Here is a 24,756-nt window from a genome sequence, read left to right as displayed (position 1 = left end):
ATTAATTTCAAAAGTATACAAATTACTTTTACAATAGTCTACAGAAGATGAAGTAGTGAAATCTCAGATGATAAAATGGGCAATCAATGTAAACAAAGAAATAAAGATGGAATCTTGGGAATATTTGTGGAAAAATTCTATGAAACTCGCAACATGTCATAGTATTAAAGAAAACTGTTTTAAGATGATGTATAGATGGTATATGACTCCAAAAAAATTAGCAAAGATGAACAACAAGATGCCAGATAGGTGTTGGAAATGTAAAAAGCATGAAGGTTCTTTCTACCATATGTGGTGGACTTGTGAAAGAGAAGAAGAAGATATTGGATTTATATCCCGCCCTCCACTCCGAAGAGTCTCAGAGCGGCTTACAATCTCCTTTACCTTCCTCCCCCACAACAGACACCCTGTGAGGTGGGTGGGGCTGGAGAGGGCTCTCACAGCAGCTGCCCTTTCAAGGACAACCTCTGCCAGAGCTATGGCTGACCCAAGGCCATTCCAGCAGGTGCAAGTGGAGGAGTGGGGAATCAAACCCGGTTCTCCCAGATAAGAGTCCGCACACTTAACCACTACACCAAACTGGCTAAAATGTTTTGGCAGATGATTCAGCAAGAGATTTCTAAGATTTTGGGATATGAATTCAATAAAGTGGCAGAGACTTTTCTGCTGGGATTACAAATGGAAAAAATTTCCAAAAGAAGACAGAACTTTGATATGGTACTTGCTCTCAGCTGCTAGGACATTGTATGCGCAGCTGTGGAAGCAAGAAAAAATACCAGAGAAATGGGATTGGATTACAAAAGTTATGTCATGGAGTGAAATGGACAAATTAACAAGAAAATTAAGAGACTATGATTTGGAACTTTTTAAGTTGGAGTGGAAGAAATTCAGAAGATACGTAGAAAAAGAGTGGAAAATAAAAGGACATTGGATAATCTTTGATAATGATTAAGGTTTTTTAAAATAAGAATATAACTGTTGGCTGTTTTTTTTTCTTTAATAGTTAAGTGTACCTTTAATATTTGTTTCCTTTAAGTAAATAACACTGGCGGGGGTCAAGTAACGGGGGGAGGGGAGGGGGGAAAGTAAGATATGGGGTAGAAAGTTTTTTCTTTTACTTTAAGTTTTTATAAGTTGTAGAGATAGTTTTGCTACCATATGTTACTAATAAAAATTGTTTATTACCCATAAACTTGGAACAAAACCTAGGGCATGGAAGTATAGAAAAGCAGCACCACAACAGAAGCTATTCTGCAGAATGACCAAAGGGACCTTAAAAGTGGCAAAAAGAGAAAAGCAAATAGGACTACAATTCCTCTGAAACTAGAGGCAGGCACAGTTTTCCTATGGACTGAGGTAAATTTTCCTTAAGACAGAAAATTCACAACCATCCTTCTGCAAAAGATATGTAACTAGAGGAAGAGAAAATGCAATTCAGGGATGCTTTCTATTCTTTTCTATGGGGATACAAACCAGTTTAATTAGCTAGAAGGAACTGTCAGGAGAGCACACATGTACATATGTAGTGTCATGATAGAAGAAACTGAGTTTGGAAACAAAAAATTCCTTACTAACTGGTAAGAGCTCAAACAGATTTAAACAACTGGAAATTACATAAATGGAACTTACTACAATTTTTTTTTAAATGGTATTTAGAGAAATCCAGTTTGGATTGAGACCACGGTCCTGGAGCAAGGATTTAAGTCATTTGTGTTTCTCCAATACAACTGGCCCCAAGGAGCTGTTTTTTTTGTCCAAATGCAATAAATTCATATTACCTGTGTAAATGGTAAAAACAGTCCTGGGGCCATTTCAGATCTGTCAGATGGAACATAGGGGAGACTTAATCCCTTTCCCCACATGTAGCAGCCTCAATTCAGACTGGGTCCCCCAAACCCCTGAATTTTAGGGGAAAAGAAAACTGAGAGCTCCAGTCTCACAAACCCCAAGGTGAGACCTAAAATATGTTCTATTTGCCTAAGGATTTTAATGTGCATATTTGCCATGATAATACATTCACCATAGAAAGTCTAAGACCACAATCCAGTTCTAGTTTAACACTTGCACACAAATTTTGTTCCATATCTTATGTTTATTTTCACTGCAAATCAAGTCTTCAATGTCCTCCTTTCTTATTCCTTGTCTGTTTTGATAACAAACTAAGAAAAGCAGAAAATATTTTTGGCACCACATTTATTCTAGCACAGTAATCTGACCATCAAACCTTGGACTCCAGTCAACGTCTAAAAAGTTGGGGGGCAGGGGACACCTAAATGTGATAACTAACCAGACTTCAGATCTGAAAAAAATCAAGAATTCATAGCACAACTAAATACACAAGACAGGACCATTCAAAAACAAGAGTTGGCAACTTGCCCACAGGGATGTAAGACAACCAAAGACATTGCCACATCAAGGAAATTTGATAGCCGCACTAGTAAGACTCTCATTTGAAGATCCTCAAAACCTTTTGCTGGTGCTTGCTGTACCATGGAACAGATTACTGATGGCTACATAATACCCAAGTACGTCTGTATTTTCACTCAGTTACCCCACAGCATACAGTGAATTTCTGTTTCTCAAATAATATGGAATAGTAGCAGCCGTAAACAGTAGGCCAGGCCAACATGCTAATTTGTAAATTAGCCACCAGGAAGTCTTAGTGAAATGTAGGAGTGCTCCATCCATTGCTGTTACCTCCTAACTTCCATGAGTCAGAAGTTTAAGTTGTATCAATCTTCAGACTGCACTAATTTCCTCTGTGAAGAAAGCCCTTCTATTCCTTAGAAAACTCAAGAGAGCATTGTCCAGCTAACTTGTCCAGACTTGTAACATATTACCAAAGCAAGGACTGGAAGACATTAAAAAGGACTCCGAAAGGGTGTTAAATATAAACCAACAGTTGTGCAAGTAGTATTTAAAGAGTACATAACAGAGGAGACAATGCAGAATTCTTACAGATTCAGAGTCATGCCTGAGCTTAAAATGGTTCCAGCTAGCACTAAACTGAGAATTCGTTCCTCTGCCTGGTTTTTCCACCTTCTTTTTTTCAAATTAAAGGAGTAAAAAGGGACAATTGCTTATAGGAAAATCCAATACTTTATTGTAGCTGTGATTTGGCAGAGGGTCCACTGCCACCTGCCCCCCAAAGTAGAAGCAAAGACATAAATTTATAAATTAAATTAAGGATTCCCCCAAATCCCTGAATTCACAGGGCTCTGGGCGATGCACAACAATAAATAAAATACAATATAAAAAAAAGTAAAGGTGGTCCCCTGAGCAAACACCTGTCATTACAATATAGGCATTATTAAATACAATAAAATCATTCACTGTAATCTAAAACAGTTTGCTGATGGTGTCCATGAATCCAATCCAGCAGGCTAAATATGTGCCATCTGTGAAGTTCCCATCAGGATTCACACCACTACATTCTGGATCAGTTGCCGTTTCTGTGTCAGTCTCAAGGCAGGCCAGCATAGAGCAAGTTACAGTAGTCTGGTCTAGAGGTGACCATGCATGGATTACTGTGGCTAGCTCGGCGTGACAGGAAAGGGGCTAGTTGCCATGACTGGTGTAGAAGATAGGAAAATGCCAGCCTGGCAACATTCATGACCTGGGCCTCCATAGATAAGGAGGTATTTAGGATCACATCCAAACTCTTGATGGTTTCTACCAGTGTCAGTGGCATCCTATCAAGAATGGGAAGTTTATGCCCCCCTCCCTCCAGCCACAGAACCTCTGTTTTTGTTGGATTCATTCTCAGCCAGCTTTTTGAACCAACCCACCATGGTCTCCAAACCTGCGGCCAAATTGTGCAAGGTGGTATCTGAGCAGCCATCCATTAATAGATAAAGATGGTATCAGCATACTGATGATACCCCAGTCTGAAACTCCACATAAGCTGGGCAAAGGGGCACACATAGAAGTAAAATAACACTGGGGAGAGGATTACACCCTGAGGGATACCTAGTTGACACCTTCTCTTCCAGCACCACCCTCTGTCCCCAACCAAGAAGAAATGCGGAAAGCCATTTCAAGGCTATCCCATGGACTCCCACAATGATGAGCTGGTGGGTCAGCAGGTCATAGTCAACCATGTCAAACACTGATGTGAGATCAAGTAACACCAACAGTGCCAACCCGCCTCAGTCCAGCTGTCTGTGGAGACAGCACCATCTCTGTCCTGAGGCCAGGGCGAAAGCTGGACTGGAATGACTCCAATGCCAATGTGTCATTCAGGAAACTCTAGAGCTGCTCAGCTATTGCTCTCTCAATTACCTTACCCAGAATGTTAAATTTGAGACTGGGTGGTAATTGGAAGGATCTGTAAGATCCAAAAGGTGTTTGTTTGTTTTTAAAGGGGAGTATCACCACAGCCTCTTTCAGACCCTCTGGATATACCCCTATTTCCAGGGACAGATTGATAACATCCAATAGTGGACCCTGTATCCTCTCATCGCTGGCTTTCACCATGAGGGACACAGATCTAAGAGGCATGTGGTTGGCCTGTCAACATCAGGAAGGGAGAGATGGCTGAAGTTGTCAAAAACTGAGTCCAACGGTGAACAGGGGGTCTCCTGTTCACACAGTGTCAACACTGGTGGGGAGCTTGTGCTGGAGCAACAAGACTTTGTCCACAAAAAAGTTTGCAAATGTTTCACAGCTAATGGCCAAATCACTATTTTTTTTTTTGGTTCCTCTTTGTAAGGGATGCCAATGATCTAATTACCCTAAACAACAGTGCTGGGCAAGAGCTAGTGGATGCAATGGAGACTGAGTAGAATTTTCTCTTTGCAGTCCTCACCACCACCTCAAAGGATTTCATAAACATTCTATAAGATGTTCTTGTAGCTTCTTTGTGAGCATACCACCAAACTTGTTCAAGTTGTCTAAGTATCATTTCATCCCCCTGAGTTCTGTAGTATATCAGGGGCAAGAATGTAGAAAATGTCGGGGAGTGACTTCATCTATGGCTTTAGAAAAATGGAAGTTCCAATCCTCTATCAGCTTATCCAATGAGCTATTGGAAGGCATCGGACCCCACAGAGAATTCTGGAACCCAATCAGGTCCATTAGCCTCTACGGACAAGCGTAAATCAGCTTGTCACCTAGACAAGGGTGGGTCACAACACCCAGCCAGGCCCTCAAAACCAAGTGATCTGACCACACTTCCTTCTTTGAAAGCAGGTCCACCTCCATTCCCATACCAAAGATCAAGTCCAGTGTGTGACCTGCTCAACGTGTAGGAATTGCTACAAACTGGAAGAGTCCTAGTGCTGCCATGGAGGACATCAGGTTTGATGCGTGGATGGAGGCAGCAGCCTAATCAGCATGGATGTTAAAGTCACCAAGGATTAACGATCTTGGGAACTCCAGGCCCACCTGGCTACCACTTCCAACAGGCTCAGGCCATCAGCCAGTGTGCTAGGTGGTTGGTATACCAGACATACAGCCAAGCTGTTCTCAGTGTCTCTCACTAGGGCAACACAATCAATACCAGAAGCCTTTTGGGTGGGGAGTGGTTATAAATTGGAAAAAGTACTGATCTTTATACATAATTTTACATCTTTATACATAAATTGATACCTAACATGAGAGCTCAGGGTGGGGTGGGGGGCAAATACTATGAAGTCACTTTTGAAATAAAATTCCTTTGCAGAATATATTGATATCAGCCTTTCAAAGTGTGCGTGTTGTTTGTATGCAGGCATGTACGTGTGTATAAAGTGCTGTCAACTCACAGCCAACTAATGGTGACCTCATAGGGTTTTCTAGACAAGACAAACAAGGGTGGTTTGCCATTGTCTGCCTCTGCATAGGAACCCTGAACTTCCTTGGTGGTCTCCCATCCAAATAGTAACCAGGGCCAACCCTGCTTAGCTTCCAAGATCTGATGAGCTCAGGATAGCATGGGCCATCCAGATGAGGGCTGGATCAGCCCAGGAATCACATTGCCTCCAAAGTAAATATTGTGCTTTGCCCCTTTTGAAAGGTGTCAACTCTCATGTGACTGATCTACATGTATGCAATAATTACACTACAGAAGTGCAACAGAGTTACCTAAACAGTGATAAACAGGTACTAGTTTTGCTAGGTCAATTTAACCAGGTATATCCATTAATGAAGAAAACGAGCAGCATCCTGTCTCCAAGGCTATGTTCCCTCAACTTGCAGATCCAGGTATTTTACTTCACTGCCTCCAGTTTAATAATACAATGCCTACTGCACTTGCACATTATGCTCTACTTCAGCAGCAGCCCAGTTGAGCAGGTCTGCCCAGCAGCAACCATTTCCAGGGAGTGGTTGGGTTTTAATAAGCTCTTTGCTGCACTAGGATCATGCCCAGGGGCCAACATCACTGCCACAGCTTCCTTCAGATTCACCTGGGCAAGAACAGAAAACTAAAATAGGCCATTTTCACAAAACTGGGAGATGGGCCGCTGAACATAAGGCTACCAAACGTAGTCCACCCCTGCACCAAATACCATAAAAATATTACTGATTCATCTTCAGGGCAAGAAATACCTGATTAAAGAGGCTGTCTTAACCGTGGCTGCTAAAGTTTGCCTAAACAGCTTCTCCGGCAGTACATTTAAGATTAGCAGCACGGATGTCAAGAAATGTGGAATTTGTAATTTATGAACTCTTGAAGCTAAGGGAATAGAGAAGGGGTGGTTCTAAGTTAACAGAAAAAGGACACCTGGAAAACAAAGATATTTAAGGCTGGCAGGATGGGGAGTGGCAATATTCTTATATGAAACAGTGTTGAAGGCAAAACAGCAGCATGTTGGAAAGACGCTTAGTTGGAAGGGACTTGGAAACTGCACTGATGCAAGAGTTTTAGCTGGCAAACTGTGAGGGGCTACATTAATATTGATGAAGGGATTTTGACAGGCACAAAGGGCTAAAATGTCCCACTGCTGTTAGACTATGACTTTAAAAAAAAAAAAAAAAACACCTCCACAGCCCACAAAAGCTCAATGAAATAAACGTCAGTTTTTAAGGTATTTCTTTCTCTTGGTGGCTTGGAGAATGCATTTAAAGTTGTTTTCTTTCCACCTCTTCCTCTCTCCCCCATCTGTTTGCCTGTCTGCTTGCCTTCCTCTCTCACACATTCATTTCTTGCAGCTGTCAAACATCTGATGTTTCTTCTATTTGGCTCTTATGTTAAGCAAGTTTGGCCACCCCTGCTCTATGAAGACTTCCTCCAACTTAAATAGCCCTTCCTCCAATGGCTTTTCAACTAAAGCTGGAGAAAAGCATTTAGGAGAACACGGCGAAAAGTGGGGCAACTGGAGCATAAAGTGGGGCAACTAGACTGCTAGAGGATGGTGGGCCAGGGAGCCCAGGAAAGGCAGGACAATTATGCTTGTCAACCATTAGCTATTTGATGTGGTCAAAACACACGTGGAGGCTTTGACTGCTTGATGTAATAATAAAATCAGCCGAGATGGCTGCAAGGCATACATAAAAGCTAAAGAAGGTGTAATCTACCTATCAATTATCAACAATTTTAGAAGGCAGGCAGGGAAGCAGTGGCTAGTGGGAATGTGCCTGTTTCTCCCATCAATCTAAGTGGGCAGCGTGGGTTTTGTTTTTCTTTAAATTCTCATTAATCAAAGAGGCATCAAATGCAAACACCCCGGCTCAACATAGGATGCTAGTCTTGAACTATAGGAATCTTCCAGTTTGCCAAGAATCAAAAGAATTTTTTTAAACGGTATGTTTGAGTGCTTACAGCTAAACTACATAAATAAAAAGGTCTATTCGTTTTAAAATATGATGTATCTCCTTCCCACTATTTAGGTTTTCAAGGTGCCTTACAAATAAGTTTGAGCAAAGTTGCTTTCAGCCTCAGCGAGGACAGGCTTCCACATGCAGATCTCTCGTGCTAGAACAAACAAGCAGGCTCACTTGACCTCAACCTTCTGTCCATGCTAGAAGGCAAACATGCCACTGGCGCAGACTCAGCTGTGCGGCAGAAAACAAGCTCTTTCTGGAAGCCCCTCCTCCTCTGACCACTGCAGGAGTGAAGCAGATGACAAGATGCAGATCGGGTTGGTCAGGGCTGCTCCTCACAGGCAGAAGATTTGATGACAGAAGCTCACACAGGAGGGAGACTGATGGAATTATTGTCTTTCCTGACGGATGACACCAGTGCTTCTGGCTGCCTTGGCCCAAGCAAGTGGCATAATGGATCATAACGTCCAAGTTGGGGAGCTCTGGGTTGCTCCTGCCACACTATTCTTCACAGCTAGTTTGATTAGTTAGAAACCTGCAGGAATGCTGTTCCAGCTGGATTGGCATCAGGGGTGTGGCCTAATATACAAATGAGTTCCTGCTGGGCTTTTTCTACAAAAAAAAAGCCTTGGAAACTTGTAATACTTGCAGGTGCTAGTGAACAGGGACTGTTATGCCAGTAACCTGCTTGGTACCCTGCCTTCCCCATTACTATACAGTGCCAACATCCACTGTGGTCTATACAGCCAGTCCCACTAAGTGGTTCCAGTTTGGTGTAGTGGTTAAGTGTGCGGACTCTTATCTGGGAGAACCGGGTTTGATTCCCCACGCCTCCACTTGTACCTGCTGGAATGGCCTTGGGTCAGCCATAGCAACTCGCAGAAGTTGTCCTTGAAAGGGCAGCTGCTGTGAGAGCCCTCTCAGCCCCACCCACCCCACAGGGTGTCTGTTGTGGGGGAGGAAGGTAAAGGAGATTGTGAGCCGCTCTGAGACTCTTTGGAGTGGAGGGCGGGATATAAATCCAATATCATCTTCTTCTTCTTCCCACTTTTTAAGTGAAATGTGGGATTTTACTTTGTTTTTTAAACCCCATTTTTGGAGCATCTTTCCTTCCCTACTATGTGATTCCAAAAATTAAGAATAATGGAAAGTAAAAGTGATGCAGTCGTGGTGCTTCACAGCCAATCACACCTGGCAACTTGAGGATGCTACTGAAGGTAAATGAAGCTCAGAATGAGGCAGGGAGAGGAATGTGCTCCATTGTCACATTCACAATTCCTGGCATTTTCAGAGCTGTTTCAGTTCCAGAGCTGCGTGGCAAGATTTTCATCCTGATCCACTTCTAGTCATGTGAAATTCTACATGACTAGTAGCAGCAGAATGCAGTGTGTGATAGACATCTAGATGCCCTTCCCACTAAGTAATCTAAAACAGATAGGTGACATCCAGGTGCGTATCTAACTGCAGATTTGATCCATTACTTTCAGCGGTATTTGCTTCCAGAAGAGGACCCCCATCATCACTAATCCAATACAAGTTAGTCAACTGCATGATGGATATAGGGGGAGAGCATCAACCAAGCTGCCTTAGTAACATATTCCAGTTCCTTTCCCATACCTACCTCCTTCCAAATGTCTCCTCTTTTTTGCAGATGTCTAGATCACCTTTGCTTCAAAGGAAAACACAGAATTATAGCTATTGTTCTGGAGCCTAAAAAAAAAAAAAAGAGTTGCTGCAAATTGGCATTTCCCCCTAAATGAGGCTTTTCCAGTTAAATTGATCCCGTCTCTAAAGTGTTGTATACTCGGACAAGCACATCTGAATATAAAATAACAACTTTTAAAAATCACTAAATCTTAAAAATCTGCACTCACTATAGTGGAAGACTGTTTCACCTCCAGGTAGTTTAAACTAAAAGAAAAGAAAAATTAGAACTATCCAAAAGTCAACACGAACACTCTTGCCTTGTCTTCATTAACCAGCAATTATATTAGCACTCGCTGGGTCAGTTGTTTCCAACTACATTTATATCCAAGAAACTCAGCACATCACCAACAATGAAGGGAGAGAGAGTCATATGAATAGCAGCCAAATTGTACTATGAAAACTGCACTCTATAACTCATGTTCTCCTTTCTAGCCTTAAAAAGGCATTGTGTCTTTTAGATTAGAAAACAGGAAGAGAGCACCTCAAAACTGCACTATGAAGGTTATGCTTGTGGCTCTGTCCTTGCTGGGTTATCTCCACGGCTAGCTCCATTGCAGCACAGCGACCAAGAAAAGGAGAGGGATGAGGGAGTGGATGGTCAAGTGGAGCAGGGAATGGATACCCAACCTCTGAAGAATTATCTACAAGATTAAACTACCACACACTCACACGTGTGATACACAGTCATCTGGTAGTAATGCTCACAATTTATTTTCATGGAGGGCCCTCTAGATCTGGAAGTAAAGCTGTGAAGGGAGAAACTATGTAGATGGTGATAATCAATCTCCTACTAAAATGACTCTTTCCCATTTTCCCTGGAAAATCTGAACTGGAATGTATTTGGTCACTCACTTCTGACAAACTTTGGCATGTTTCTACAGTGAGTAAACTCGGATTAATTCAGTCCTGTCATTCCCAGACAGAAGTTATTATGAGGACAAAAGCACTGGCAGGGAAGGGAAGGGCGGGGGGGGGGGGCGGAGGGGGGTGAATGTTGCAGCATACAGGTATTCTCACCGTCTCCCAGAACAATCGAGGCCATAAAAACCCAATCAAGCAGTGTCATATGTTGCAGCCTACAATTTCTTCTCCTGTTTTATGACCCCTTAAAGTTGTTGTTACAATCTGTGTCTCACTTAGAAATTATTTAAGAAGTCTTAAAACTAAGAAACACGCCTGTACTATGTCCCATCCCCCCTGACAGAAAATTACAACTCAGTGGGAGAGGAAAAAAACTTGCTTGTTAGAGGGCACAAACATGACAAGTGTTCTGCTTCACAGCTCAGATGCTGAGGTAACATCAAATGTAAGGCAGTGGATGGAAACACATGAACTGTAGCTTCAGGCTGAAGTAATATCAGGTGCATCTCTACACCCTCGGGGCTCAACTCCTACACTTTTAAGTTCCTCCCATTGAAACAACCTCCTTTAGTTTCACTTAGCAATCAAACAGCAAACAGGTACTTCTCTCTCAACACTGACAGCAACAGTTTAACAGCCCTGAACACCTTGGACTTCAGCTACCAGACTCACAGGTAAGTGGACTTTAAAAACCAGCATTTCTTTTTTAGGATTTAAAAGCAATCAGTGAAGCAAATGTATGCTAATTAGGTTTATTTACCGGGCTTCCCTTGCCCTTTGCTTTCCTTGTGAGAGATGCAACTCTTATTACCAGATATTTCACAACAGATAAAAGAAAAATAAAACTCTTCTTTTAAACTGTACAAAAAGTTTTGGGTCATTTCAGTTCACTTTTCAAAATATTATTACAGGTACTTTCCAGGTTAAAACTCTATTAAAGAACCTGTAATTTTATTTTTAATTTAAATTTTTGTATGTTAGCTTCCTTATTTAACTTGTTATGATTTCTCCTACTTGAAAGATGCCAAGAACTTTCAAGGCTTTCTAATCTTTACACAAACTGGGGAGAGTACTACAAACTTCAATCATTATGTTTATCAAAATTATGTTTTCCAGTTGATGAATATGCCTTTATTTTATTTATGAGTAGAGAAAAATAAAAGCTTCAATATTAATTTACACTTCCCAAAAAAAGATTAGGTTAACAAATACTGAAAATAATTTGAAGGTATTGGGAACAACAATGTCATTGTTAATTTTGGAGAGATGCAAACATTTGCTTACCAGTTATTCATAAACCTTAATTTCTTTTTTCTACCATCTGTTCTAAATGCGTATACTTTTTACTTTTGCTCATTTCAACTTCTTTGTATTATGTATAAAATCAAAATTTTAAGGATTAAAAGTTCAGTAAGGAGGAGGGTTAATCACTGGAAAATCTAAACTGGAATAAAACTCACAAATCTTGTTCTTAAAAAATGTTGGATAGGTGACAATGGCATGATTCTGAGTTATGCAATAATGCCACATCACAATATTTTAATCATAGCTTGCCCTTCAAAATATGCTCCACCCCAGTGAGGACTCCCTGACAGCCAGATCAATATCACCAAAAAGAATGCTGCAACAGCGACTGAATGTGTGTGTATTAATATGCTTGTAGAAATGATTACGCAGCTATCCAAAGCGATGACCTATTAAGCAAGATAATTATACCACCATCTGGAGTTTAAATTATTTTGAAACTGCCCCTTTAAATTTAATAAAAAAGGCTACAGCTTAGCAAACCAGTGCAACAATTCATATTTTCCACAACAACAAATACAGAAATTTTCCTATTTTCAGAAGTATAGCCACCCTTAGTATAACTCAAATGAATAACAATATAAAGGGGAACATCAGAAAAATCTGTTTGCTCCAGTTTATCTAAAATTCATTCAATATCATGCTTAAATAAGCCCCTACAGGCTTTCCTTACAAAGAAACGCAATGTGCATTTTACTGTAGACGCTCCCACACACCTAATAAATTCTAATAAATTCTTTACATTAAAGCTAGAAGGATAATTCAGATTCTGCAACAAAAGCCTGATCCTATGTATGCTTACTCAGCAACAAATCCCACTGAATGAAATGGTGTCATGACAAAATAAATGTGCTCAGGATTACAGCTGAATAGTTTGTATGCTAAGCTTGCCCTTTATTATTTGAAAACTTAGCAGTGAAACTAATAATGAGAAAAGGGTTTGATTATTGAGCATCCTGCTAGTTCCAATCATATCTGGAAAACTGAGCTGTAAGGAAAGGAACTCTTCCTTTTAAAAATTTATACAAGCCTAGAGTAAGGCATAGAAATTACAGTTTTACTTTTGATACATACTTAAATAAATATGCACCTAAAATACACATGACTCAGTAATCTCAGCTCCTTGAGAGGAAATTGTGACTTCCTGCAGTGTAGATTTTATTTTTTCAAAAATGTGAATCTATCTCCACCTATTAAAGTAATACAACACTTCAGCACATTAGCAGGACAAATGAAACTGTATATTAAATAATGAAAAAATACTCTTGTATTTTTTGTCTGAATACAAATTCAGACTGTTGGTGAATATAGTCAGAACTGGATAAACTGGAGGACAGTTTGTTGTGACAACAGTAATTCCAAACATTATTTGCACTGAGTCTCATGAGCCAGTACATAGGTATAATAGGTAAAAAGTGAACTTACCAACACTTGTAAGTCTTCCATTTTGGTTATTCACCATTATCCCCAAACTTAAACTGTAACTATTTGAAAATTTTTGTTTTAAAATACCATTTTACCAAAAGCAACATTATTCTTGAATGCATTTGTGCATTATGTGCATACTAAAATCCCCCCCCCCCCATTTGACAAACTAAGAAACTAAAATTGTTTTTAAAATAAATATTCCAAACGACAATCCTATTTTAAAACATTTGTATGGCTGGGTCACAAGGAACTGCACAACTAAGGGCCACCAAACAACCTTCTCACTTGCTACTTTGCAGACTGCTTTTGAAATTGACAAGACTTGCAAAAACAGGTTCAAGGGGGCATTAAAAATCCCACTGAGGGTTATTTGGAGCAAGCCTATATCAGAAACCATCAGAATTACCCTCTTAATGCTTGACAGAAAACACTAAACAAAACAACTATACACCTTGATGCTTTAAGCAGAATCTCAGCTGCTTACAGTTACTTGCAGACAAATACCCCAGTTAGTCTGCCGTAACACAGAAACAAATCTGCCACGACTACCAAGTTAACTGTACTATGAGTGTTCACAGGAAAACATCTAAATCAAAAGAGATATGAAGAATATTTGATGAAGTATATACTTGGTGAAATATGGACCCTTAAGAAAGATCATGCTACAAATAAAGATTCATATTTAAGTGCCCATCTCTATTTTATCACTTATAATTCTATCTAAATATGCTAACATTCACATTTTAAATAGCCATTGTTGACAAACATTTTGTTTGTTTTTAACACACACATATATATCTGTCTTCAAGACTGGTAATATAACAAGTAGTATTACTGTAGTTTCGGGTAACTCAGATACAGTATGTGGTTTTGCAACAGTCATCATTTTGATAATGGTGCTTACAGTTCATGATGAAATCATCACTTTTTAGATCTCTGCCATAACACATCCTGCAAAATCATGAGAACATGACTCTGAGAGATTCTCACGCCTTCAGAATCAGGGAACATAATGGAACAAGTCAATACAAGCCCATCTGACTTATCTGCCGAGAAAAATCACCAAACCTGTATTTTTAAAGTATCCACTTGTTTCGTTTTTTTACAAAAGAGAAAACAAGTGGATCAACGTGTCCCTATAAAATCAATGGATTTTTTTAGACTCAGATTTACAGCTAATGTTGCAGTCTGCTAAGAACACATGCCATAAGTAAACAGACAACAAAAAGTTGTGTAGTTAGTTGTACACCATTACTTATAACTATTTACTCTTATAACTAAACATTAATCTAGAGAAAATGAGAAACTGGGGGAAGGGTGTGCTACTTAAAGCACTTAAATCCTGGATCATTATGGGGTGTTACAAGTCATTCACACAGGTTGATATTAAATATTTGCTTAGGCGGCTTTAAAAGCTTGTTTGCTCTCTAGTGGAGCTGGGTCAGCTCTCCAGGATGGAATCAATCCCACTCCACCCTACTTCTCCCTAGCAAGGAATCTCTTCCTCTTTCCCCAACTGGCTGGACCGGATTGCCCTCAAGCCTCTGCTGTTGCCCTGCCTCTCTCCTCCTAGTCATTTACCTACAGCTCCCTCTGCTTTCATCTTTTTCCAGTCACATCCTTAGTGGCTGTTCCTCGCTGTTGTTTAGTCAAGCTCTCTTTAATTAAGTCCGCTGGAATAGTAGGTAATAGGCACCCCTGAACTTCAGGCCAGTTAATTAGGAATGTATCCAGACGTAGGGTTTTTTTCCCTCTTAAGGCAGTCATTTTTGCAAGACAATAGATTCTTCTGTATTAGCTTCACCTTCCATATGCTTGGAATCTGTGATTTTAAAGGTGAATGGTGAGACGACCAACTTTGTAGATGCTACCGTATTATTCAGGATGGTGAAACCTAAAGCAGGCTGCAAAGAATTCAATAGGAAGTAGAAGTGACTGCACAACAAACTGACAAGTTAGATTATTTGTTCTAGTGTGCACTTTGCACTAACACTGAATCTTAACTTCAGCTGTGTTTTGGAGTTTGGATTGGCTGTGACCAAATCACAAAAGATATTTTGGGTGCACTGAAAATGTGACCAATACGCAGAAGCCTAAGAAAAAAAGACAATTCCATAACAAAAGGTCAGGAAAGAAATGGAAAATAATACTATAAAATAAAATACAAACATATACTTTATACATCTTCTCTATACAAGCATGTGGGGGGGGGGGTAAAATGCAGCTGGATTTTATTTGTATTTAGAGGCGCTATGGATATATTTCTATTTTTTAGAAAAAAACGTTAACAGAAATAGAAAGCTTAAGCATTAAATAATAACTACAACATCAAGAAATTAATTTTCAAAAAACCCTCCAAGCAGCATAACGCCAGGCCCCTCAGGGGAAAGCCCAAAAGCCCTCTGAAGCAGATGCTTTTAAGTTGCACCCAAAGGCCTCCAAGCAGCAGCTGAAAACCCCTTTCTGCAAACCACACCTAGGACCATGCAGATTCCCCACAGTATCTTCAGAACCCGAGAAGGTCCACTGCTGTGGCAACACGATCTGTTTCCAGAGCCAATTAGTCCTATTAATTCCACACAGACCACACAGTCCAAGGCAGATAAAAAGGCAGTCCAATAAAGCATTTTTAAAAAGTTAATATAGCAAAGCTGATGAATGGGGCTGTTCATCCATCACTGTCTTTCCAGCACTCCACTTTAGCAGCACATATACTAAAACTGGAACAGTTTCCAAAGCAGCTTCAAAGGCAATTCCCCATCCACAGAGAGCTATAGTAATCCAATCTAAAAGTTACCAAATCACGAGTGACAGTGGCCAAATTCACTTTCTCCGGAACAACTTCCTCCTGAGCAGATAAAGGGCACTGGGGGGGGGGGGGGGGAGTCACTACTGCCATCTGCTTATTTAGAGACAACGATGGGTCTACAAGTGCTGCCAAGCAGCAAATATTGCAACTCTGCAAATGCATATGAATTTTGCATATAATTTCAACAATTTCATTTCCAAAATGATATAGTTGGAAAAGGTGCAGAAGAAACCAATAGTCACGAGGTAGGACTCCTATGTGGAAAAATTAAAGCATCTGGAGCTTTAGGTTCTTTTTTATTAAAAATGATGACAAATGAGGAGGCAGGACAAAGGATTATAAATTATGAACTGTGTAGAGAAATTGGATAGAGAGAACTGTCACCCAGTGAGCATAATCGACAGCATGTTCAGGAATGACAAAAATGACATTGTATTTATACTGGGCTATTAACTTCACTGCATTAAGATGTGGTAATTGTTACAAGTTAAGATGGTAGTTTAAAGGGGTTAGACAAATTCAGGGAACTTAGTTCTATCAGTTATTTATAAGCAAATGGAACTTCCATGTTTAGAAGCTGTATCTCTCTGAAGAACAGATTCACTTTCCTACTTGTGGACTTTCTAGAGGCATCTACTCAGCCACTACTGGAAACAGAATACTGGACTGTCAATCTGATCCAGCACAGTGAACCTCAAATTGTTTTCCACAGTCTAGTATCATGTTCTTAACTGTGGCTAGCTAGATGCTTCTGGGAATTTCACAGGGCAACATTTGCAAGAGCGTAAGTATTTGCTTCAGTTACCACATTACAGTATTTCTAACATTAATGTTTATATTAATTTTTGTGTTGTAGTTCCTGTTGCAAGTGCTGTTCTCTCCATAAAAGGAATTGGCTTCAAATCAGTATTTCAGGAACTTCTTGGGTTAGAAGGAAGCCTGGGAAAATTAAAATACCAATACATTTAAATGAAAACGGAGAAAGATTAACCTAACAACTGAAGAAGAAAGATGAGCCTTATCAAAGAGCGTAAACCAAAAAAACCTCATTATATTCCAAGACCTCCAGGAAAACCATTTAAATACAAGTGTTTTCAATGCCCATTTACTTGCAATGAGAAATCACACCTTTTCAATCACATGAAGTATGGGCTCTGCAAAAACTCAATTACTTTAGTGTCTGAACAGGATCGCAATCAAAGCAGTAAATGTTCAAAATCTAGTTCCTTGGAACCTAAGCAGATCAATCAGGTAGACCCTGTTGCCAAATCAACTTCCACTAAAGCTCTCTTAAATCTCGACTCTAAGCCTCAATATGCTTTTGCCAAAGATGATGCCAAGGAAAACATGAACATTCAAAACCAAACAACAGAAAAATCAGTAAATGGGCAAAAAACATTAATTCAGAAAGAATTAATTCCTGTTAGTAATGAAGCAGTAAGTACAACCAATGAGCAGCCCAGTCTTGAAGGCATTGTGAGACCTTCTGCTTTTGTGCCTGTAGGAGAACATCGGCACAGTAAAGACAGTAATAATATCTCTCAGTTGACATCTCTTTCGGATTCAAACAAAGGCTCTCCCTTCCACACGAAGTCAGCATTTCATGCTCCAAACCACCCATGGAAAACAGGTTCAAGCCTTATGACATCAGATTTTACTCATAAAATTCCACCTGCAAAAGGGTTTGCTGCCATACCATCTTACATGCAGCCTATTATTCCAGAGTATCCAACTTCACTGTATGAACATGGATTGGCTATCTATGCACCTTACTTCCTTCCAGGAAACTCTCACGAGTGTGAAAGTCCAGTGCTCTCTGTCTATGGCTCTCAAGATCAAAGACATTTTCTTCCTCACTCTGGACCACTCCCAAAACCAATAAACCCAGCAACTTATGAACACTACAGATTATTCCAGCAGTATCACCCCAATCCCCCAGTACCATATGGGTTTTGTAGGCCAACAGAACCGCCATTTTACAAACTTCCACATATTGCAAATATCAACAGAGATCCAAGTTCTCATTTAATGGAGGAAACAACCTTGCTGTACCCAGTTTCTCCAAGCCCCGCCAGGTTACATCTGTTGAATTCAAATAAAAAACCAGCTGAATATGAAAAAGAAGTTCCTTTACTGCATACCAAAAGCCATTCCAAAGAAGAACAAAATGAACAAGAAAATGCCAAAATGAGCCCTCGTGCTGGAAGTGCAGCAACAGGGTCCCCTGGAAGACCCAGTCCCACAAACTTCACTCAGACAAGCCAAGCTTGTGAAGAAGGACTGTTTGATCTTTCCAACAAGTCAGCTTCGATTAGTATTAGCAAGTATGATCAACCTCAACCAGAAGAAAGTTTCACAGCATTCAGACCTGTAAGGAAAAGTACTGACCAATCCACTCAGCCTTTGTCAAATGATGAGAGAGAAAACACATCCAGAAGGTAAAAATAAATACATATTTACCCTCCCCTCCCCCCAAAAAAAATTCTATATAAGACAAGCCCTTAGGAGCCTTTGCATGGAAACTCTCAGGGTATGTTTCATTACTTGCACAACTGGTAACAGCTAGCATCAAGGGAAGTATGCAGGTTGACTAGATTTAGAGAAATCAGGACAAGCAAAAAATTAATTTGAAGGGTAAAAGTTGGCAGCTAATTGGAAATGCACTTGGTAGAATGGTATTTGCCACTTTAATTTTATATTTTTAATATTATTTGATTTATTGCCTGATATGATATGCATGTGTATCTGGAAGTTCTATTACGTTAAAACAGAGACCACTAACAGACTGAATGTGTCCAAGATTATACCCACAGACAACTAGGTTCCCAGGGACATGGAGTGTTTTTTTTAATATAAAAATGCTGTTAATCTGTTCTGCGATGGGAGGATAAAGAGATGGGAGGATAATTATTGGTTTGGAAAGATCAGATGGTCATATTTAAAAAAACTGCATACCTTCTAATGAACTGTGGGCTATATATATATTTAGGGATGGGCATGAGCCAGTTCACATACTGAAATTTGGCCCAAACATTCATGAACCAATGTTCAGGGAAGGCACCTTCTCTGAACTTTTAGCAGACCTGTGGCTGTTTTGATTCAGCTATTCAGGGTTAAAGTCCTGCTTGTGGACTTTCTAGAGCAGGGGTGGCCAATGGTAGCTCTCCAGATGGTTTTTGCCTACAACTACCATCAGCCCCAGCCATTGGCCATGCTGGCTGGGGCTGATGGGAGTTGTAGGCAAAAAAAAACATCTGGAGAGCTACCATTGGCCACCCCTGTTCTAGAGGCATCTACCCAGCCACTACTAGAAACAGAATACTGGACTGTCAATCTGATCAAGCACAGTGAACCTTAAGAACATAAGAGAAGCCATGCTGGATCAGGCCAATAGCCCATCCAGTCCAACACTCTGTGTCACACAGTGGCCAACCCCCCGCCCCCGCAAGTGCCATCAGAAGGTTCACAAGTGGGGCTAGAAGCTCTTCCACTTTGCCCCCTCCCCAAGCACCAAGAATACAGAGCATCACTGCCCCAGACAGTTCCAATAATACACTGTGGTTAACAGCCACTGATGGACCTCTGCTCCAAATTTTTTCCAATCCCCTCTTGAAGCTGTCTTTGCTTGTAGCTGCCACCACCTCCTGTGGCAGTGAATTCCACATGTTAATCGCCCTTTGGATGAAGAACTACTTCCTTTTATCCATTCTAACCTGACTGTTCAGCAATTTCATTGAATGCCCACGAGTTCTTGTAATGTGAGAAAGAGGGGAAAAAAACTTCTTTCTCTACTTTCTCCATCCCATGCATAATCTTGTAAACTTCTATCATGTCACCCCGTAGTTGACGTTTCTCCAAGCTAAAGAGCCCCAAGCATTTTAACCTTTCTTCATAGGGAAAGTGTTCCAAACCTTTAATCATTCTAGTTGCCCTTTTCTGGACTTTTTCCAATGCTATAATATCCTTTTTGAGGTGCAGTGACCAGACACAGTATTCAAAATGAGACCACACTATTAAAATGAGACCACAGAGGCATTATGATACTGGCTTTGTTTTCAGTTCCCTTCTTAATAATTCCCAGCATGGCGTTGGCCTTTTTTATTGCAACCGCACACTGTCTTGACATTTTCAGTGAGTTATCTACCACGACCCCAAGATCTCTCTCTTGGTCAGTCTCTGCCAGTTCACACCCCATCAACTTGTATTTGCAGCTGGGAGTTTTGGTCCCAATGTGCATTACTCTGCACTTGGCCACACTGAACCTCATCTGCCACGTTGACGCCCACTCATCCAGCCTCAACAAATCCCTTTGGAGTGCCTCACAATCCTCTCTGGTTCTCACCACCCTGAACAATTTAGTGTCATCTGCAAACTTGGCCACTTCACTGCTTACTCCCAACTCCAAATCATTAATGAACAAGTTAAAGAGTATTGGACCCAGTACTGAGCCCTGCGGCACCCCACTGCTTACCGTCCTCCACTGCGAAGATTGCCATTTATATTCACTCTCTGCTTCCTATTAATTAGCCAGTTTTTGATCCACAAGAGGATCTGTCCTTTTACTCCACGACTCTCAAACTTACTAAGGAGCCTTTGATGAGGAACTTTATCAAAAGCTTCCTGGAAATCAAGATAAACAACATCTACCAGGTCCTTTTTGTCCACATGTTTGTACACCCCCTCAAAGAACTGTAACAGGTTAGTGAGGCAAGATCTTCTCTTGCAGAACCCATGCTGAGTCTTCCTCAATAACCCGTGTTCATCAATGTGCCTACTCATTCTGTCCTTGATAATGGTTTCTACCAACTTTCCCAATATTGAAGTCAGACTGACTGGCCTGTAATTTCCCAGATCTCAAAGATGGGGGTGACATTTGCTACCTTCCAGTTTTCAGGAATGGAGGCAGATCTCGATGAAAGATTACATATTTTTGTCAGGCGATCCAGAATTTCACCTTGGATGTATGCCATCCGGATCTGGTGACTTGTTTTTAATTCGTCTATCAGTTGTAGGACCTCCTCTCTTGTCAACTCGATCTGACTCAGGTCTTTCAACACCCCTTCCAAAATTATTTTTTTTCCCACAGTCTAGTACCATGTTCCTAACTGTGGCTAGCCAGATGCTTCTGGGAATTTTATATGAAATCAAATGCCATTTAAACCTGACGGCTGAGTTGCACAGGGTCTGCCATTCAGCTGTTAGGTTTAAATGGATGGATGGCAGCCATTTAAGCCTTCAGTTTTGCTTCCCCCTGCCTTCAAAGAGGGGGAGCAAAACCAAAGAGTTAAATGGTTGCCAGTTGAGCAGCTGACCTGCCAGGCTGTTATGTTTAAATGGCTGTGAGTTATTAAACCCTTCAGTTCTGCCCTCCCTTCAAAGCAGGGGGAAGAGAAACTGACATGTTAAATGGCTACAGACCTGCTCAGCTGTTAGGCTTAAATGGCTGTGAGCCATTTAACCCTTCCCAGGCTTTCTCTGCACCTTTCTCCTGGCTCTGGTGAGCTGCAGTTGGGAGAAAGGTGGAAGTCAGGACAGCTAGGAGATGGGGGAACTGAACTTGCCAGACTGGCTCTATTCAGGTGGGGCCCTTTTGGTTCACTGTTTGGTTTGGGAGCCACCCCAAACCATGCTGCTTTTGGGGGGTTAATACCCTAATATTTTTACTACTTTTATATGTCAAGGAAACCATATAATGGTTTGGAACCATTTTCATATATAAACATGCTGATATCATTGTAATGTCTGATGTGCTGATTTTTAAAATGTTATTTAAATTAAAACATATTTTAATTAAAATGCACAACCATAGCCCTCAATCATTAATACTGCAATTCCAGTCTCACCCTAAGAGTTTAGGGTGGGTTACAACCAATAATTTATGTTATCATCACCACAATGAAGATTTAAAAAAACAGGCAGTGAATGGCTTGTGGCTTATCAGGACTGAAACTGAAATCTCTCATATATTCAAAGCAAACAGTAGCCATAGTAGCCCATTTATCTAATAAGACAAACTCAGTCTTTGTAATCTAAAGGTAGCCACCTGTGCAAGCACCAGTCGTTTCTGACTCTGGGGTGACATCGCATCACGATGTTTTCATGGTAGACTTTTTACGTGGTGGTTTGCCATTGCCTTCCCCAGTCATCTACACTTTCCTCCCAGCAAGCTGGGGACTCATTTTACCGACCTCAGAAGGAGGGAAGGCTGAGTCAACCTTGAGCCAGCTACCTGAACCCAGCTTTCGCTGGGATCGAACTCAGGTTGTGAGCAGAGAGTACACAACTAATTTTTGCCAAGAGCTCTGAAAACCATCTTTAGCAAGTAAATGTAAATAACATTCCTCTGATGAAAGGAAATTTTTAAATCTAAAAATAAACATTGCAATCCAGGCTTTAGCTTCTAAAGATGGTTCTGCAAATTCCAACCAAATTGCTGGACCAGAGGTACACATGGGTAAACTAGACATGGAGCGCAAAAAAGAAATTAAATAGGAATCATATTTCTCATTAACTTTGGCAACGCTCAGAGGTACCCCAAATAGTAATAATGGAATTACCTTATCCTTCAATGCCTGAATGGCAACTGGCAAATAATTGCCTCTTGAAGTCCAAAAGAATCTCAAGAGGGTTGCTGAGTGCACAGATGCTAACTTTATGGTGGCAGCCATATGGCCTGTCCATGACATGTTATAGGAGAAAAGAATACCTAGGTATCGAAATTTATTAACTTGCTCAATAAAATGCCTGTCCATATTCCATGCGAAGTGATAGGCTGGGACACCTTTACAAAATATCATAACTTTGGTATTTTTGTAGTACTCATAGTAGCACATTTATTCTGTATGTGCATTAATGAATCTGCATACCTGTTCTACAAAACAACCCATAGCATATTCTTCTGATATCTTATTTCCAATCAAATCAGGCCATTGTGTAGGTTTTGCTGTAACATCATGTAACCTTGCAATCATGAAACTGAACAAGACATGAATTCTATTAAAACTTCTATTGTGACTAATTTCATAACTGAAAAATTTGTTTTTTCTTCTTTCTAGTGATAATGTCACTAGTGAAAATGAAAATCTAGAACATTCAAGTAATGGTAATGAGGATACCCTGTCCATTTCTGATGATGACACAGGAATAGCACCCCTTAACCTTTCTAAGAAGCCAGATGCAATCAATGTTCAAGAGCATATGTTCAAAAATGCTCTCCACATGGAAACCCAGGACTTTGAAGAACTGCAAGAAATGCCTCTGAATCTCTCTGTAAAAGACAGCTGTAACATAAAATCAGTACAACAGAACTCACTGTATGTAGATGAAAACCAGGAACCTCTAAAAACAGAAAATGGAAGATTGAAAACTGAGCTGTACAACCTTAAAAATCACACAGACAAGAGTTCCTGCAATAAGCCCCTTGTCATGACGCAAGGGAAAGAAGTTCAGGAAATCAGGACAATTGACAACTGTGATGAGCAGAAACAAACTGCAGCTGTCGCTCTCTGTCAGTTAGCTGCCTACAGTCCTAACAAAGTCCAAATGGAAGGTTCAGAAAAAAGTAATCAGGAGAGCAATTCTCAATATACAGAAATTACTCCTGAATCTTTGAATACTCAGGACGATCACTGCAGTCAAAAAGCAAAAGGACAAAAAAGGATCAGTCAAAGAGAAGGAGCAAAACTGCAGCAAAGTGCAAAAAAAGTAAGAACGAGTGACTGCAGTAGAGTGTTTACTCTGAGGAAGAGAAACAGAGTATCATAATAGAACAAAACAGGAGTCGATTGCACTTTTAAGACCAACTTAGTTTTATTCAGAACGTAAGCTTTCGTGTGCATGCACACTTCTTCAGACAAGGCATGAGGTACAGTATCATAATATTTTACTTTCTAATACACTAATAAGCAGTTTCCAACTGCACTGTAGATCAGAACACCAACTTTTCTGGCATTGATTCTTACTTCTTTAATGCGGCTGATTTGTTTGATCAATCCGAAATATAACATGTAACTATAAATGTCCTTAATTTTGTATTTATGTTGTAAAATAATCTAAATATCCTGAGTATAACCTGGTTTTTCTGCTTGTACATTTAAATGTAAAACAAATTTAATTATGTGTTTTAAGTGCACTATGGCGGATGACTTGTATCTGCTTTTATAACCAAAGAAATGTAACCTTTTAGAAAAAAATTATCTTATTCATGACATATTATTCCAGACATGCCTCTTTTTCTGGTTGTTTTTTAGTAAGGTTGTTGATTCCTCAATTAATTTAACTAAGTGTAAAAAATTCATATGCTTTTGAACAGCTGTAATTCTGAAAGACAATATGCAATGATATCTGAGATGAGAAGAACTTGTATTAATTCTGGCTAACATTCCCATTTGCATCAATTTTATATGAAATAAAACGGCAGAAACATTCTGCAAACCTTCTTTATGGTAAGCATGACTCTTTTCTATCAAAAAAACAACTAAGACGGACAAATATGAAAACGTTTTAACCCTACAATTCTACACACTGCTGCAAGATGGAAAGCTACTACTATAGTGTAAAGAGTAGCACTATGTACAACAGCAGTGGCAAAGCAATTTTTCAGCTTAGCAAGACTTAGAACAAGAACACAATAATAATTTATAGTGGTAGGATTCCACTGTTGATACTGACTATGCAACGTTGTCAATGAACAGCCATCTAAATGTGATTCGATTGTCTTTGCACATTCTTCACAAAAATTATTTAAACTACACCTTAACAAGGTATATTTAAAGTCTTGGGGTTGGGATTTTCAAAGGAGTTCCAAATGTTAGAGACTGGGAGCAATGCTCCCATACAAATGCTCTCTTGCTTGCTGGACAGCATCTTTGGAATCAGGCACCCAGGCAGTTATTTATTTTAAT

At 40.1% G+C, this 24,756-nt stretch overlaps 2 protein-coding genes across 2 annotated transcripts in view; one reads left to right on the top strand and one right to left on the bottom strand.

Moving 5' to 3' along the window:
• Window positions 1–24,756, bottom strand: part of TBCD (tubulin folding cofactor D) — a 275,953-nt gene that overhangs the window by 186,393 nt on the left and 64,804 nt on the right. The gene's annotated exons all lie outside the window — the stretch shown is intronic.
• ZNF750 (zinc finger protein 750) lies at window positions 10,872–23,617 on the top strand. Its single transcript, XM_060252881.1, has 3 exons — window positions 10,872–10,985; window positions 16,710–18,291; window positions 22,909–23,617. The coding sequence occupies exons 2-3, from the start codon at window positions 16,865–16,867 to the stop codon at window positions 23,615–23,617; spliced, it is 2,136 nt and encodes a 711-aa protein (XP_060108864.1). The 5' UTR covers window positions 10,872–10,985; window positions 16,710–16,864.

Source organism: Heteronotia binoei, chromosome 13, assembly GCF_032191835.1.
Source record: "Heteronotia binoei isolate CCM8104 ecotype False Entrance Well chromosome 13, APGP_CSIRO_Hbin_v1, whole genome shotgun sequence".
Taxonomy (NCBI): domain Eukaryota; kingdom Metazoa; phylum Chordata; class Lepidosauria; order Squamata; family Gekkonidae; genus Heteronotia; species Heteronotia binoei.
Note: the sequence above shows the minus strand (reverse complement) of the source record. Positions and strands in the feature narration are given on the sequence as shown.